The sequence below is a fragment of the Hakea prostrata genome, chromosome 4, assembly GCF_041222555.1.
Source record: "Hakea prostrata isolate BN-2017 chromosome 4, UWA_Hpros_2, whole genome shotgun sequence".
In the NCBI taxonomy this organism is placed as follows: Eukaryota; Viridiplantae; Streptophyta; class Magnoliopsida; order Proteales; family Proteaceae; genus Hakea; species Hakea prostrata.
This window is the reverse complement of record NC_142603.1, coordinates 8,709,447-8,728,141: the sequence shown is the minus strand read 5'-3', so window position 1 is coordinate 8,728,141 and position 18,695 is coordinate 8,709,447. Positions and strand designations below refer to the sequence as shown.

The window sequence follows — 18,695 nt, the reverse complement described above, 5'->3', positions numbered from 1 at the left end:
CATGAATACTATAATAAGATTACTTCACCTACTTAAAAACACTTCACACTTCAAGCTGGAGGATTAATATCACCCATGCCCGACCTAGAAATAACTTTTGAGAAATGTACTAAGGAACATAGAAAAAAATTCGAGGGAAATTCAAGTTTCGACTGGGTGAAAATGGAAAACTTAGGTGGGAAATTGGGAAATTTCGAGGAAACTTATGATTTTTTCATGCAATTTTCGACCTCAAGTTTCGACAGGTTTTAGGGAGTATTTTAAGGTGGAACTCTGTATTTAGGCTAATTAGAGTATAAAGAACACACTGGCATATGCATTTTGCTAAAAAAGTCAATGTAGATATGTCATTCAATGTACATGAACCAGTTTCCACGAAATTTCCCATGTTTTCCACGAAATTTGGGATTTTTTTTCTTCTCATGAACCAGTTGGTTCAGCTGGGTTGAACCAGGTTTCAAGGTTTCGATGAAATTTTGACGGTTTCGACAAAAACTTGGGGTTTTTTTTCGGTCCCCTAGTTTTTCGTTTCAAGGTTCCCAAAATGGGGAATTTCAGTGGAAATTTCGCAAGTTTTGACCAAATTTTGTTCTATGCTAAGGAACAATTAAGGAACAGTCCCTTGGTAAACATATCACCCAACTTACTAATGGAGCCCAGTCCATTAATGAAACATGGGCAAGTGGCGTACCCAGTACTGAAGGCTTTTGCACAAGCTGGAGTCCAAGGGGGGGGGGGGTTAATTTTCCCATGCAGGCTTACTCCAGCAATTTTTTGCTGAGAGGCTGTTTCAATACCTTGACCTCAGGGTACAACTGTGGTTCACTGACCATTGGGCCATATCTCGCCCGTGTTAATGAAACACAGGAATGTTGACAATATAAATAGCTGCCTGATTTTCATGGAACATGTTGATAGGTTTAGTAATCAGAAATCCACATTCTTGAAGAAGAGATTTCAACCACATTAACTGCAATATGAGCCATATCTCTGTGCTATATCTAGAAGTACTTGAATTAGTTATATTATCATTATAAGTAATGATTACTGAAGTTTCCAATTTATATTGTTGTCCTTCCCTTCCCTTTGCCTTCCTTCCAACAAGGTATGGGTCAAAGATTCACTACATTATTCTCACCTTCAATCATTTTTCCATGTTTTCGTCCCCTAATAAGCCATGTAATACTTTGTAGAAGCTGATTAAAGCTAGTTATCAAACTCACTGACCTTCACCCAACTTTATCCTTTGGGCAATAACGGGTGATGCTGTATTAGCATTACTGCTGCTATTGATTATTTTGTTATTGACTTTCTGCTTTGAATTTTGCCTTCTATTTTTTTTCCCCTTTCTTTCTTTCTGGTTTTTGTTTTTTAATTTTCTGTTTGATTCACTCTGGTATTTTTAGAGGATGCTGATGAAAGTTATTTGGCAGGTTGGATGTATATACCCGGAAATTTTGGATATTGACTTGGAGAAGCTGAAGTCAGCTGTTAGGTTTGCAACTAGAAAAGGAGCCCAGGTTTCATTTGTCATGTTTGGGAAGTTTATTGATTTCAGATTATTGGAGCATTACTGATTATTTCTTTGATTCCTTTTAGTTTATCTTCATTGGGACGAGTAAAATACCAACCCTAACTGCATCTCTGGCATCATTTCAGAAAGAGCTCAAGGTATGTATGGACACGTTTTGGTTCTTGTTTTCATTGGTAGCATGTAAATCACATATTTGCTATACATTGGGAAACTGTCCTAATAATAAATTACCTGCTTCTGCCAAAGCTGATCCCTCTTCCTCCATGCCCATGCTTCTTGCCAATGATGGTTTCTTTCTTCATTGTTTTGAAAACATCAAGGCTTAAGCAGTTGATTACTCTACATTTTTCTTTTGCCCCATTCCTAAACTAACACTGAGCCTATCCTTGGGGGTCTTCTCCACAAGTTTATTCCTAGTCACCTGATTGGTTCTCTCCAAGCTATTCCCTCTCATGAGGAGAATCTGACTGTTCTCTCTCTTGGTTAACAGAGACTCTGACCTAATAGCTTTAGAATGCAAGTTTTTCTGTTTATACTTGGACCCTGTCAAAGCCCTCAGGAGTTTTCTTCTTCAATCCTAGCCACATCAAATGGGCCATCCAGTCTTTCTTTTGTCTCATCCACTAGATGGAAGGTGCCTCTGCTATGCAGAAGTTTACCTCAAACTAGATAAACTGGTGGGAGTCGATTGCAGCCAGGATCCGTAAAATTGGTATGAACAACTTAAATAACTGAAACTTCTATTGCATTTTTATGCAATTACAGGATGCCATGTGCCCTTGGCTAGATGCAAGGTCTTGACGTCTTGCATATTCTTCAGTTCTACGCTCTTGATGTACGTCTTCTTTGGCAAAGGCATCTTAAGTAAATTTTCTTGGCTTGTTTTGCACTTTTGGTCTTGAGTGTCATTGGGGCATGTTTTGTTATTGCACGTTGTTAAGGTGTTTTTGCCTGTATACACCCAAGTATGTCAAAGCTTTTTTGTCTTTCACATGAGTAAATTGTCTGTGCATTTGTTGTGTTTGTGATAACCAAATTTAGCGAGGGGTAAAAGGGTCATTTCGAACAAGGTTTGGGCTTGAGAAGAATTAAAATGGTTAACTGATTGTGAAGCTTGTGTTCAAGAAGAAATGCATGATACTCAGGTATTTTTCACTGTTATTCTTATTGGATTTCCCATGATGCTTCTTGGATTTAGCATAAGATTTTGAATCTTAGACATACTGCTCTTGGGTGTCAGCGATACTGCAGAATGAAGCTGTGTTTATGTGGTTCTCCTGAAGGCTACAGATGGATTCACTATGAGATGAAAAAGGAGACAGAGTACAGCCTTAGGAATTGTTTTCTACCCCTCTCTCGGGTCTCAAATACTTAACTTTTTATAAGAACAGGTGAAAACCCTACTTCAAGAAAAAATTTCAAAAAGCCTAAAAAGGAAAACAAGACCTTCAAATTTTGGCTCAGAACCAGTTCTTTTGAAGAGCATGAAATTCTAAATGTGAGCCACTACTCGCCCACCGGTGGTGAACACCAAAAAATGGCGACCTGAACACATTTAGTTCTTAGAGCAGGCGGCAAAACATTATGGATGGTGATATTTTGCCTTCATCACAACATTGAGGTCATTTCCTCTATTATTGGTGATAGTGCTTCCACCTCCTTTTGGCTTTACAACTACCATCCTGTGGGCATCTGTTGAGACACTAATGTTGAGGGTGTAGGGATAGAGGGGCTGTTGAGAATCTAATCCAAATATCCATGTGGTTTTTTTTTAAAAGGGGGGGGGGAGAATCAGCCACAAAAGGGCAAGGACAGGTGGCAGGGTTCTATTGGGGAGCAGCCACTTCCATGTTGGCCCATGCAAAAAGGAGTTGTTTTGGATTTGTTGGGACTATATTAGAGGGACATCAGGGAATAGGAAGGGGGGATTGAATAGTGTTTTTTGGGGCAAGCTTGCTTGCGAGAGAGGAAGACTCTTAATTGGGATATACTTAATGGTGTATTTGGGTTTTTGGGAGGGAAGCCATATGTTGCAGTAGGTGGGTGTATTCAGGTTTTTAGTTGGTTGTAATAATTTGAATCAATTAGAAGATCCTATTACATCTCTGATCCAGACCTTGCCTGTACCATTTGAGTGTACTGTGTGTTTTTATTTTGAGGTGAATTTGCAAACGTGATTGATAGGAAGAGCAGCATTGTCCATCGATATTGGGTCTATTAACAATTCACATAAGGTTCCTATCAGCATCCTTCTCCCTTTAGTTGGTAGAAGAGAAATCTGCAATTAGGGCATTAATAAACAGTCCACAGTTTTTAATATCATTCAGCAAGATTTTCAGCCCCTGCCATTTCTCTTCTCCCCTAATAACCGTCATCTGGAATGCCCTACTTCCATTCCTTGATGGCCTTGTGGTAGGTGAGATATTCTTGTATGGTTATCACTTCTGATGGCCTCTTCAGTTCTGTATCAGCTTGGAATTTGTTCACAACCGATGGCCTCATATCTCCTTGCAGTCGGCAGTTTGGTTCAAGGGCAACATGCCTTGTCACAACTTTTCCATATGGTGGGCCCTCTTCAAGTGACTCCCAATGCAGTCATTTGTCATTCATTGCCATATTCCCCAAAGTGACTATTTTAGGTACCTTGGCTCAATTATTAGTAAAGATGGTGAGTAAGAGGATGATTTTTCTCAGAGAATTAAAATATGGTGGATGAAATGGAGAGGTGCATCTAGAATCTTGTGTGATCGATGTATTCCTTTAAAGCTTAAAGGAAAATTCTATAGGACAATCATATGACCAGCTAAGATGTATGGTGTAGAGTGTTGGACTATGAAGAAGCATCAAATAAATAAATTTAGTATAGCATAAATGAGGATGCTAAGATGGATGAGTGGCAAACTAGGAAGGATAATGTAAGGAATGATCATACTAGAGCTAATTTGGGAATAGCTCCAATAAATTATAAGTTAGAAGAAAGTCGATTGAGGTGGCACAACCATGTTGAATGGAGGCCTTTAAATGCCCCTGTATGGAGAAGTGATTTAATCCTTTTTGAAGGAACTAGAAGAGCTAGGGGTAGACCTATGATAACCTTAGGAGAAGTAGTGTAAAAGGATGTGTATGGCTTAGGCCTTGTATCTAGTATGCGCTCGAATAGAGCTGATTGAAAGGCAAGCATCCATGTAGCCGAGCCCATTTATTGGGGATTAGGATTGTTGTTGTTTTTGCTAGATTTTGGTCGCCCACTCTTGCTACCTTTGTTGGAATGCCTAGAAAAACGTGAATCTGTTGTCCTGCCTCTTACTATATCTCTCTCGGATAAATGCCAGCCAAGCACAAGACAAGAAACCTCCATTTGCAAGAGAATGGATATGGGTGGATATGACTTACATTGGTAAGTCTATTGGCAGGGTTGCCTATGGTGCCACCATCAATCACATTTGGATGGAGTGTAATCTCATAATATGGTCCTCTTTCTCGTCGTTGAGCAGATTTGGAAGTCCCTTTCTTTGATGTCAATAGTAATCTATCATTGGTCTCCTTTTGTAGCATTTGTTCCTTACTCCAGGTCCATCTCTCCCCTTTCCTTGACAGTTGGACTCTGCTTTGCTTTGTTTAGCTCTCCCGTAATACACTCCTCCCCACACCCCCACCTCTTCTTTTAGGGGCTTGTTGTATCTGTTTCTCCTCTTAATGAATTATTCATTCTCCCAAGAATATGACTACCTGCTCATCATCAACCCTCCTAGAGATAGGTTACACTCAGATTGAGACCTTAAGGAGCCCAACCAAACCTGAATGGACTTCTTTCTTTCTTCCTTATTATTGTAGGTCATCAATACACTTTGAAAGATGTTCATTAAGCGCAGAGGTCATCAATATGCCAAAGTTGGAGAGTTAGGCAAGAAATTATAAAAGTTGTCAGGTTGGAGATGGAATGATTCGAAATTCTGCTTTTGATTCTATGATGGTTACTGATTCTGCTCCAGACTGATCCCAATTCCTGTAGCATTAAAAAAATTAAAAGAGATGTCCTGCTTTTTCCCCTGAGCATTTGATAATAAGAGAAGGAAATATCTTGCTAATGGTGAACCTGTGAAGGATACAGCTTGGATACTTTTTGCTGGAAACTCTATGATGCCAACCAGTGCTAAGTGAATATAGTCTCTAGAAGATCAGGATTTCCCATTGACTTATTATTTCTTTTTTTTAGTTTATTATCTACGGATGTTCCTTGAGGATTCGTTAGTTTGTCCCAATCGAGTGCAAGTTTGAAGCTTGTTGCACTATGTCGAGGTTTTGGGTTTCATTTCTGTGCTCTTGCCGTGGTTTAAGGTTTGTGATTCAAAAAAATAAAATTATCAGTTTGCCATATGTAACTGACCTGATGTAATCTAATGATCATAATCTAATTTTTGGAAGTAGGTTGGTTGATTGCTGTCATGTTCTTTGGTTTTGGCATACATTTTTGTAGGCCTCAATGGGTTGAGCTTTTGAAATAAGCAGGATATAACAGTTGGATGTTCCTGGGAGGGGTGCCTCAGCTGGATGTTTGTTCTGGGTAGGCTTCGGTTGCAGTTTCTCTTAGTTAGGCTGGGACTTCCTGCTTCCACTACTACTCTTAATCACTCTTCTAAATTTCTTTTACAAACTGCCCTGGTGTTTTCCTGAAATTACTATGTAAATTAATGATAATTTCTCTTCCCATAAAGAGGATTTTTTTTTAGACTTACAAAACCATTTCAGACTCAATGTAAGTCCAGATTTCCAGGGAGGTGATTCAGTTTAGAAAATTGGGGTGGAATTAGGTTGAGGTGACTGTAAAATACAGTTCAGACTTTCATTGAGGTGGTTCAGTTCATTAAATTCCCTCTAAAAGCAAATGGTGTACTTCCCAGCAAATACCATGTACAAAGTCTTGTGATTTATTGATTGTAAATACAAATTAGCATTTTGTACACAAATCTTTTCCCTTCCATACATCCTTTATGCAATGTTTCATTATGACCAAGAGACTGACTTCGTATTTACTTCATTTACAGGAACAAAATGTAAGATTTGTAAATAAGCTTGACGAAGGACTATCACATTTAATCTTTGCAGGATCAGATATCATTCTGTGCCCATCATTTCATGATCCAGTGCTACAAGTTCCGGTATGTTAAGCACACTTACACTCAAATAAATATCCATATGCTTACTTCTATATGCTTACCCAACCAACCTGCCAAAGAAAAAAACTTGTAATTGAATCCATCAAAATGTTTGTTTTTGGAGAATACTCATCTCAATTCAGCTTTACCCACCTAAATTTGGTCAGGTACTAGGATCTTTTTTTCCAATCAACTCTTTTCAGAACCATTTAGGATTCATGCTAAAGTTTTTAACAATGCTAGCTGTCAAACTGATGCCACAATTCTCTTGCTTTGCCTGAGCTTTGGACTGGCAGCATAAAAACGTTGGTGTAGTTTATTTTCTTAAGAAACACAATGATTTCAACATCAAGACAAAAATAACCTGTATGCTTAGGATGGGCTAAACTTATGACTGGTCTGCATATCAACTTTCTATGGAATGATCTTTCGTCTATGATCAACCCATCCTTCATAAATCAGAAAGATCCCTATTCTCTGTGTCCCAACAGTATTAACCCAACTAAAATCTGGAGCTGCATTGAATCAACTCAAAGCAGGCATCTTGGCCTTCCTTGCCTCCTTAAAAGCTGGTTCCTCATCTTTGAAGATTTCATCATTTTTCTTGCTCAACAGACACCACGTAATTATTTACTGAAATCATCTTCTATGTTGTTCCTATCCATCTAAAGGAACACTAAGAAGTTCTTGGTTGAAAGCTTTGCAGATATGCTATTTAAGCCCTAACCTTAAGTTAATTCTGACAATTGATGGATAGGAGGGCGTCTCTTAATCTGCCAAATTTTTTATTTTTTGTCAGTCTTATCAACTTATAGCCTATTTGTGGGTGCACAATCTGCAGCCTGGCTTGCCGATCCCCTTTTGGGTGGTTTAAGTTTCTTCAATAGGTAACAATGGGCCCCAACATGTGAAAATTGGTCAAACTGGGATTAGCCTAGGCCTAGCTATAAATAGGCCCCTTAATTACCAAAAAAGAATAGGGCCCTTAAGTAATTTCAGTTGTACTATATTATACTTGATTAATGATTCAGTTGAGTGCTTGCAAGTTTTGGTCTGAGAAAGACTTGTTTCTAAGACCTGAGATAGCTGTCATTGAGAGAGCCAAGTTTGAGATAACCGTCTTTTATTTTTTATGTTCTTCTTTCATGTGTTAACAGGAGGGGGGGGGGTGAAAGACAAAAAGAAAAGAAAAATACACTACAAGTTTCAGTTATTCAATTCATTCCATTGTTGTGTTGGCCCTGGCTGCAGTTGATCTCCCTCTGGTTTCCGCGCTTTGAGGTCAACTTTAGCATTGATTTCCTCGACATAAGTCTCAGCATTCAACGCATCAGGGACTGAATTCTTTCGTGACGACACAAATTGCTGGGGTTTCAACACTAACCTCCTTGGTAGGGCTAGTGATGCGCTGATCTAACATCTTCAGAATATCCTCCTTTGTAGTAGTTGCACTTGGAGATGATTAGTAGTCTAGATGGCATTCAGCCTTAAAAAGTTGGATTGTTCTATCCATAAACGCAAACATTAGAACGAGACCACTGTGAGCATTATTTTTTTTGATCAACCATCGTGAGCATTTATTATAGATGGTTAAATTGTTGGAACACCCTTTGTTAATGGCTTGGGACCCAATTAATGCAGAAGTCAACTTCAAACCAAGTGAACCAGTAGGAAATTGATTGCAGCCAAGATGTACTCAATAAGGATGAACAAACTGAATATAATTGAATATGTATTGCCATTTTTTTTTTTTTTTTGCTTGCTTATATATGAAGAACATAGACAAGGGTAAAAAGGAGGGACCTCAAACCAAGGAAACTAGCAGGAAATTGATTTTACAGGATCCACACAATAAGGATGAACAAACTGAATTTTTTTTTCTTCTTTTTTCTTGCTTATTTATGAAAGAACATAGAATAGGGCAAGAATAAGGAGAGTTACAGAAGAAAAGGGGATAGGTATATTAAGTTATCTCAGGCTTGGGCCTCTAGCACAGCTATCTTAGGTATTGAAAAAAAGTCTTTTTCAGACCACACACTTGCAAGCCATCAATTGAATTACCGTAATCTAGTCTTTTCTAGTACAATTGATGGGGCCTATCTTTAGCTTGGCCCATGCTTCAAAAGTTAAGAGTCTCAAAAATAGAAACAACTAAACAGAAGCGAAGCAACTAAAACCAAAAGTTTCTATGAATCTAATGCTTGATGGCAGAATAGAATCTACTAAAACTAGATAGTAACAAACTGAAATAAGCTCCCTAAGATTCTATTGCATTGAAATAGAATATACTTAATAAACCAATGCCCAGGGTGGGGGATGCAGAAGCTGCTAAACTATGGCAGCATTAGGATAAAGAACTAGAGGTAATAAATTACTGGCAAGAAGTGGCAAGAAAATATGTGGATGGCATTGTGGGAACAACTATTGTGACTTCAGATGGTGAAACATGATTCATGTAGTTCAACTTGTTTCTAATTTAAGTAAGGTTTGGTTAAATTGAGGGTGAGCTTCGGTTGAACCATCAGGTTGCACTATTGCAAATTTGCAACAATCAGGTGGTGGTTTGAAAGACGGAAACAGCAAAGGCTACATACATTCATCCCTCCGGGGACTGCTGCACCAGAAACCTTTTACACGGGGACACCCTTTTTTCATTGACAGTTGCTCAAAGTCCATCATGCAATACAGTTCACTTTCTTGTGTTGATTGGATGAGCAGGGTGATGAGTGCCAATTTTCTTAACTGAGCCGTATTCCTCCTAGAAGGCATGCTCCTGACTTTTACATGAGTGCAATTACTCAAAGAATAGGTCTTAGAATTTTTTGTTAGCTAAATTAGTGGGATGAAAGGGTTGGGGTTCATGTGTCTATCCATGTCACACCCTCTGCACCTGCCATGTTTGATCCTTGAGACTGACTTGGATAAGGTGACTGAGCTGGCTAGTACAGAAGACTCACAGTGTTGACATGGACAAAAGAATTCTCGTATGAGCGAGGGCATCCAGGTCTTGTGTTGCCTACTCTCACCCTTGGGACCTGCCAGTTAACTTAGGAGCGGACATTAACATGATAAGAAATACAGGCCTATATTAAAGTAAGGGTATGCCTCACATGGCATTGATCTCTTGAAGAGAAAGTTTTTTAGAGAAACTTCTTTTAGCATCCAAGTGATTGAAAAAAAATAAAATACTATAGTTAATCAAATATTATATATATTTTATTGAATGGGTTTGACTGAATGTTGTCTTTGTATAATTTTGATGCAGCTCAAGGCAATCAGATATGGAGCCGCTCCAGTTGCTTTGACTTTCAACAATGATGGGTTGAGGTAAACATTGATCATGAATACTTTACAGCAGACCTGCTTGTATGATTTAGAATTTCTGAAGGAGGGAAAAAAAAATTACTCCTTGTCTGCATTGTTAACAGTTCAATGGAGCATGACTTCGAAGCATCTTGGTCATCAAAAAACGTATTATCTGCCTTTGCAAATATGACACTAAGCGAAGCTCTTGATCAGTTTGTAAGTGGTCTCTTTAATGATGGAAAATTTTCATTTTTACATTTTCTTTTGGCTTGAAAGTAGAACTAAAGTCAGTCTCTGTTTTGTTTTGCTCGTGTCACTATATGTAGAAGAATGACCAAACGCAGTGGATCTGGAAAATAAAAAAGGGGATGTCTATAGACTTATCTTGGGATGCAGAATGCTGTGATGTACATATAGACGCTTATGCATCCATTAGAAGCTTGTGAGACTAGGTTTATTTGTACCCATATTCGGCAATGGTGCAGACATGACCGGGATGTTTGGCGATGGACTGATTATATCAGAACTGATTTTCATTAGCTCTAAGAAAGTCTTTTCAGGTGGTATTCTCATGTTCCTCGGAAGCATTATATGCAGCAATGTGGAGGAGTGGGTTCAGTTAGGTTGATGAAACAAAAAAGCTCTGAGGCGGGCTTGAGATGACCCGAGTAGTAATGAGGAATATTAGGCCTAATCAAGTATGATCTTGAATAGAGCAAGGATTCAAGTAGCCAATCCCATGGGATAATGTTGAGTAGTTGCATCTGGGTATCTGTACGTGTGTTTGTGTGTTTTAAATAGTATATTTTGCCTTTCTGAGATCCTATGTAGCTAATCCCACTTAGTTGGGATAAAGCCGAGTTGTTGTTGTATAATGTATATGTAAATATACTTACAATTCATATTCCTATGCATCAATCTGCAACTTTGATGATAGTGTACAATGTATCTGTTAAATAGCTGTTTTCTTGGAGCAGGAAAAGGAAAATTGTGAAAACCATTGCTTGGTATCATAGATTCATATGGAATCAATTGCTCATCGATTTTCTATCCACAATGACTCCCTCTTTTCTGAAAAATTTTCAATCATGGCACTTGTACTGTTCTATGGAGTACAACATTTAAAGAGATACGGATATTTATAATGTTGTAATTTCATTTTCACTCTTCAAGTTCTTAATATTGCTGTGTATCGTCCTTGTTTACCAAAGTAATTTAAATTTAACTGAAGTCTTAGAATTAGAATTTTATTAACCAAAATATCCTTAATGCTAAGGTAAGCTTGCATTATTAAAAAGAATAGTAAATTTTTACACCGAAAAGCACATATATAGCCATAATTCAGTGAAGATGAGGTGGATAGAAACATATTTTCACTTCTTTTGCCTTGGTAGCCATGGCATTTTTTTTTTGGGTTTACCTCAACCGTGGCAAAAGAAGTGAAAAAAATGCACTTGCAGTCCCCACCAGAAAATATGATGATCCTTTAGGGAGATAAATTCAGAATATTTGGAAGGCAAAGTTTGAGGGAAGAATTAAATATTGAATTTGTGAACACATCCTTACCTTTTCCTTTCTTCCTTTAGTATATCATCAAAATTTGCTTCATTGTCACTATGATCATCATCCTGCCCAGAGTATTTATTAAGATTTTACCTGCAATATATAATGAGGCCTTTAGCAGATTTTAATTAGGGGACAAGTTACACTTAAACCATAGGGGGTGGTGATCTAGTGGTCTCAAATTCACTCTCATGCGGTTTATTACTCTTTATGTATTCAATTCGAATCCCCTTTGTTCCTTTGTTTCTCATATTAGGCAATTGTGTACTCTTTGACCTGAGCATGTGATCATTACTTACTTTTGTGAACTATAATAAGCCTTCGGTGGGACTACGCTGATAGGTAGTTCACAGGACTAATGCTTGCATTGGTCAAACTTGAAAGTGCAAAGAGAGAGAGTGGGGGTTGATGGTTCTGCATACCATTCATGAATGACAATACCATTCATGAATGACGGCTTCATGTATAACGTGTTTTCTTGCTTTCTTATGGTCCCCATTTTCTTAGTCCTGGCCTTGTTTGTCTATTTCCTTCTCTTAGATTTTCAATTTGCTTTTCAAGAATCTAAGGTTGCCTCTTCCCACCGGCCACCCAGTCCACCTCATCAAATTCAATAGGTTTTTTTTTTCTTTCTTTCTTTTTTCTAAAAATTAGGGTTTTTTCATTTTGTCCACTTATGTTGAGAGTAAACCCTTGTCTACAACCAACGGGGTTAGTCCAAGTGGTAAGCAGCTTAATTCGCTTAAGCAAGGTTCCGGTATTGAATCCTTGTGGATGCAAAAAATCTCCACTGGGAGACTCATCCACCACAGCCAGGTGTGCGACGCGGGTCGAATCACCGGTTAATATACCAGGGTAGGCAAACCAAAAAAAAAAAAAAAAAACCCTTGTCTACCCAATGAAAACCTAATGTTTGTTTTCTGTTAACTTTACTTTAAATCACCATTTTACCCATGAAATGAAAGGAAATATAAATTTTATTATTTTACAAAACTTCATTTTAGTTTTTCAAATATACGAAAGAACTCCCCGTTCACTCCATTAGAGAGCAACAGAAGCGGCGATGCTGACTGCGACGGCGATGAGACGGCGATGGTTACAGAAGAGGAGGTGGAGGAGTTCTTCACAATGCTTTGTTGGGTTCATGAAGTGGTAAGGTATTTCGGGAAGGGAAAGAACAGTGATGGAGAGGGTGCAGTACTGACGAAAGTATCAGGAAGGGATTTAATCCTTAGGAGGATTTCGAAGATGTTCATCAAGGTAAACAAGAGGGAGTTGTTAGCGATTAGGGTTACAAAATTAATGGAACCGCGGAGAAGAAAGATGGTGAAGCTGTTGAGGAAAACGTTATGATGGTCCCCAGGACTCTCAATCTGAACGCCGAACCAGAATCGCTAGCAGAGAGGAACTGAATGGAGATTGGAACATGGAGGAGACAGGGTGGGCAATGTTGATCTTTAGGCGGAGCAAAGGTTACCGGAGAAATTACAGAATTTGAAGCCAATGTGCGCGTTGCACTGAGGGAAGGATGTAAATTTGTGTTGGGCTTCTAGAGAAAAAAAAAAAAACCAAATGTAAAAGTTTGAGGAAAAATATGACTTACAAATTGTCTGAACCAAGGTTTCTACAAATCAGAGATACCAAGTCAAAGCAACAGATGATGATCATTCATTTGCTTTTCTCTCACTACATATTTGTTGTAATCATAAAGAATCCCTTATTGCTTGCTTTCTCTCACTACATATTTGCTTTTCTCATGTCCCAACCTCATCTGTTATAAGGAATAAGTGTTTGAAACTGGTTTATCAAAAACGAAAATCTGCAACTAAGCATAATCCATTGCATTTCTTTTTTCTTACAGTCCATACGATACAAGGGGCGAATGGAAGCAATATATTTATCTCAACTACTACCCATATCCAATCCAATGCTATCGAGGATGTCAAACTAAAATAATAGTTAAAACAAATCTAATGGGAAAAAAAAGAGAGTTAATAACTTAAATTACCAACTACAAAACCTGGATAATTAGCTTCCGATACTGACTTTACTGATTTAGGATAAAAAATGGAAACTGACATCGTGGGGATGGGAATGGAAAATTCTCCTTCTTGATTGATTTGATTTTATATTTTATAAATCTGAAAAAAGAAAAGTACAAAGGCTACAAAGTTTTATGATAAAAGAAAAGGAATAATGAGAAAATTAATTTAAAAAAAAAAAACATGTCATTTGATTAAAAACAAAGGATGAAATGGCTATGGAAAATATTTGTCTCAAAAGATGAGTTCATGTTTTTATATAATAGTATGATTGGAAGTTCACTAGATTAGGTAAATTGAGATACTAACCACTTAAGTTGGCAAACAAGAGTCTGGCCCCAGCTTAAAGTTGGCAAAATAAAAAATAAAACTCCAAAAATTATTATTTATATATTCAGAACGTAATAATCATTATTCTCTTAAATCTGATTATTGGACGTTGGATTAGGTTCTCTTCTCTCAGTATTATTGACTAAACTTAGCAGAAAAGCAAAGTGAAACAGGAGAACACAAATGCTCAACAACGGTGCAAAGCATGAGAAAAGACTAAACAAGACAAACCTTACAAAGCTACACAAGTAAAAGAGAGATTTTAGGGTCGTTATGTTGTAATGCAATTCCATACGCTAACATAATCTTATGAGAAAATTTATGGGATATCCAAAGAAGAATGAACTCATGGAGGAAGAAAGAAGTGAAGTGATTGTCCTAACTACTACTTGGGGTGGGGGTAGCTAATACATATAATTTAAGACAAATTACATATGGACTCCTTGGATCTATAATCAATTACATCTACTACCTTTGGAAAAAAATCAATTATAAATACCCATTTACTATTAAGCAGTAAAGTTAAGCGAAGATATTCATAGTAAGGGGGTATTTGTAATTAATTTTTTTTAGGGATAGTAGAAATTATAAGTGACTGGAAATGACTCTTGTGAAGAAGTTATGGAGACACCAATGGGAAGTGAAGATGTATGTTATGAAGCCACCTGCGGATGCCTAGAGTGCACTTATAACACCCATTGATGGCAGGAGGAAGCAGATAGCACGTTATTTCGAGAAGTCAATGGAGGAAGGCTAGATGACTCTCTTAATTGCAAAATTTGAAGAAAAGACCACTGCCCTTGTGAGAACTAAAAGAATCAAACCAAAATAACTTACTTTTACTTCTCGCTAAACTCCATAAATTTTGGAACATATTATTTATTCCTTTTTTCTTTGATTCATTGTTTTTGAGTATTGGACTCATGTAATTCCTTTTATTTAATTATTTGGATTATTTTTATTTTTATTATTATTGTGTGTATTTATTATCATTGATAATAAATTGTGGATCTTGTGACTATGACTTGCGCCCACGAGTTGTCGGGGGGGGGGGGGGATTGATACTGGCAGGTGGGGTGTGACAAAGGTAGCTTGGTGCCTATTCTCTTGACTCAGATTCAACAAGGTTTACAAAAATATATCCTTTCTAGATGTACCTTTCTTGGAGGCAAGGAGAGGGACTAGCCCATCCTGGGCACGGTGGAGCTCTGAAGGGAAGGGAGGTCCTGTAGATGGGTTTAATTTGGCGAATTGGTGTGGGGACATCAATTGATGTGTCGAGGGATTAATGGTGCCAAAGCTTAAGTACCTTTTTTTTTTTTTTTTTTTTTTTTTTTTTTTTTTGGGGGGGGGGGGGGGGGGTAGCAGCAATGGAATTTTTTAAATGAAGCCTGCTTATAAAGTGCAAGAAAGGGTGCAAGAATGGCAAGCATAAGCGAATCCTTCTTCATATCGTATTCATACATGGGAAGCTATTCCCCAACAAATCTGGGATGAGACTTGGAATTGTAAAACATTACCAAAAGTGGAGAAGAGGTGTTAAGATTCAACCACAATGTAGCAAATGTGGAGAAGATGATGAGTCACTAAACCACATGTTATTCCACTACCATAAGGCTCACCATGTTTGGTTTGGAGGCCCCTTGTCATGGAGGATGCAACAACTTGAGAATATGTAGGGAGAAGTGGACCAACTCAAGGAAGGCGTTTAAGATACAGGGGCAAGAAGAAGCTAAGTGGTTGAAGAGTCTCTACAGCTTTGCCATTTGGTTGCTATGGAAGGTGAGAAATGATAGGGTGAGGGGAGAAAGGAAGTGGGAACCGGGAGAAGTTATTGGGGAGATTCAAAAGGCCCATGCTGAATTTGGGCTTTGGTGAGAATGCCCACTGTGGGAGAGAGGCACTTCTTTAGGGAAGCACATAGATCCAACAATACTAACTTGCCACTATACCTAGGTTATTTGAAGCTAAATGTGGATGCCTTATGGAGAAGCAAGGATCGCAAAGGAGGGGTTGGGGTTAATTGTGCATGGTTCAGAGGGACAACTGGTGTTAGCAAAGTCCACCACAGTCACTTGCTCTTTGGCTTTGGAGTGTGGGCATTGGCTGTGAGGTATGGGTTGTTGGAAGTGTTGGTAGAGGGGATTGATTACATTATTGTTGAATATGATTGTAAATCACTAGTTGATAGTGTTTTAGACAATAATGCCCCTATCCCTCCCTACATCCTCCCTATTGTTCACGATATAGGTGTGCTTGCCTCTAAGTTTTTGGGTTTTCAGGTGCATTATGTTCCTAGGCCATTTAATGATATTGTGGACTTCCTAGCTCAAAAGGCTTTTTGTGTTGAGGGCCCAACAGAATGGCCTATTTTCCACCGGGTGGTTGTTAGAGCTATGCTCGGCCACACCTTTGGCCAATAAGGAATAAGATGCTTTTTACCCAAAAAAAAATCTCCTCCTCTCCCTCTCTCCCTCTCTCCTCCCTTATCTTTCTTTCATAGCTATGAACATTAAAAATCCCCCCCCCCCAAGGGGGTCTTCTCTCTTACTGAAAGAAATGTATCTCTTCCCTCCTCAACGGTTGATATATGTAATAGCCCCCATCCCTAATACATATAATATCACTAGTTCTTTAAAAAATAATAAGAGTAATTACAAGCTCTTGGAGGGAGTTTGGACAGGCAGAGAATCAAAGATGATCAAAATCTATTATTTGCTTGATCCTCCCATTATTGCAATCCATTCTCTTTCTTTTCTAGCTAACCATACATGAATATGTAAACCACTCCCTAGCCCCCCTCTCTCACTCTCTCAATTTCTTTCTTTTATAGCTATGAACATCAACCCCCCCCCCCTCCCCCTTTTTCTTCTCTCTTATTGTAGGCAATATCTCTCCCCCTCCTCAATAGTTGGTATAGTGAATTTTTATACTCCTCTAGATCAAGAATTCTTAATGTTTTTTTCTGAAAATAATCTCCTATCATGCCATTTCAAAAGGAGGGGAAAAAAGAGTCACCGTTAAATTTAAGGTCTAGAACCCACAATAAAGTGTGGCTGCCATCCAGCTATCTCCTAAACATTGTTGGTATGTATACCTAAACAATCCAGCACATGTTAGAGAATAATCATATATCTAATAAATAAAAAAATAAAAGCCTAAAATTGTAAAATTATCTACACGCACTTTTAGTGTCTTAAACCCTAAGACGCATACAAAATAATTTTAAATCCATCAGAAGTCAAATAAATATTAAATCTAACTTAAGTTGTCCTGACAATGTTGTGGAATCTCAATAATCCATGATAAAACAACATGGGCTAAAGGGTAACAATGTCCTATATGCAATATCTAATCAAATATTCAACATTAAAATCTAAAAATTTAAAAATACTAATCCTTTAACAAATGGTAAATAGTAAAAGAGAAATACAGATTTTTGCAATTTTTATGCAACGAAAATATGCAATTTTCCTAAAATGCAAATATGCGTGCACCAAGTAAAAAATGTAAATATGTAATTAAAAAAGGAAGGGGGGAATCCACAAGAAAATTTCCAAGTTGATGTAAAAAAGTATTTTTGGAGGATGTTTGCACCAAAAAAACAAAAAATAAAAAAAAAAAAATCAAGGAGTGAGGATGATAAATACTTGAAAACCACTAATTATCTTAAAAACCCATGAAACAAATGCTAAATTACTTGAAACAATTGGCATAGTAGCGTAGCTGCAAATAGGATACCATCGGCATATGAACAAGTAAAAATGTCACATGTTTCTTGGGGATGTTCTTATAGAATTTGCAGCTCAATCGGGATTTTGTATGGGAATTGCACAACCAACATCAATCCTTTGATCAATATCTGCACATCTTGGAGGGAGAAGTCCCTATTAATTATCTGGGTGTTCCAATTGAAGCAAAATCTCCCAACAAGGCAACCTTCAATATTCTCATTCAAAAGATAAATGGAAGAATAAATAGTTGGAGAAATAAAGCTCTCTCCTTTGTTGGCCGTCTCACTCTAATTCAATATGTTTTAGGAGGAACCATTTCTTTTTGGGCTAATGTATTCTACTTACCTTCCAATATTATCCAACAATAATAGCCAATTTCTTATGGAAATGCACTACTAATTTGGGGGAGTTATAAAGTTTATTGGGATGCGATCTGTTGCCCCAAGATGGAAGGTGGACTGGCTCCAAAAGATTAAGGGAGTGGAACTAAGCCTTTTTAATGAAGCATGTTTGGACACTAGCAACCAACAATAAAATGTGCTGGCCGAATTTTATTAAACATAGATGGTTCAAGGATGGATCTATATGGAGTATGGAACAACCAAACATTTGCTCTTATACCCTCTGTTGCATTTTAAAGACACTGTGATTTTCTTAGGCCAAATACTCAGATTCCGTTGAAGGAAGGGAAGGAGACCCTCCTATGGATTGATCCTTGGATCAAGGGAGGACCAATACAACATGAGAAACTACTAATAATTGAAGCAATGGGGTGAAAAGTTAGCAACAAAGTTTCTTCCATGCACAAAAGTGAAGGAGGTTGGAGAGATGATGATATCAATGATGCTGAAATTATAAATAGGTGGGAAGAAATTATAAACACTTAGTTTTGTCCTAGATTACCGCTAGACACTCCCATTTGGAAGCCTTTAGCAAATGGGCAATTTAATTTGAAATCAGCATGGCACCGTATCAAACAGAGAAGCATGGAAACTCCTTGGACAAAGGTAGTATCGCACCCCACCTCACA

General features: G+C 37.8%; 1 protein-coding gene across 9 annotated transcripts in view; it reads left to right on the top strand.

The window, feature by feature from the left end:
- LOC149017632 (UDP-Glycosyltransferase superfamily protein) overlaps positions 1-11,110 on the top strand; it is a 61,418-nt gene extending 50,308 nt beyond the window's left edge. Inside the window, exons 15-20 of one of the 9 annotated variants that reach the window (XM_089151944.1) lie at positions 1,434-1,520; positions 1,600-1,671; positions 6,580-6,693; positions 9,956-10,017; positions 10,119-10,212; positions 10,323-11,110. In XM_089151944.1, the coding sequence (XP_089008070.1) occupies positions 1,434-1,520; positions 1,600-1,671; positions 6,580-6,693; positions 9,956-10,017; positions 10,119-10,212; positions 10,323-10,442 (549 nt within the window). In that variant the 3' untranslated portion in view covers positions 10,443-11,110. Of the gene's footprint in view, positions 1-1,433; positions 1,521-1,599; positions 1,673-2,299; positions 2,399-6,579; positions 6,694-9,955; positions 10,018-10,118; positions 10,213-10,322 lie in introns of those variants that run through there. The other 8 variants (XM_089151945.1, XR_016172831.1, XM_089151947.1 and 5 more) reach the window with 8 other exon arrangements.
- The last annotated feature ends 7,585 nt before the right edge of the window (positions 11,111-18,695 follow it).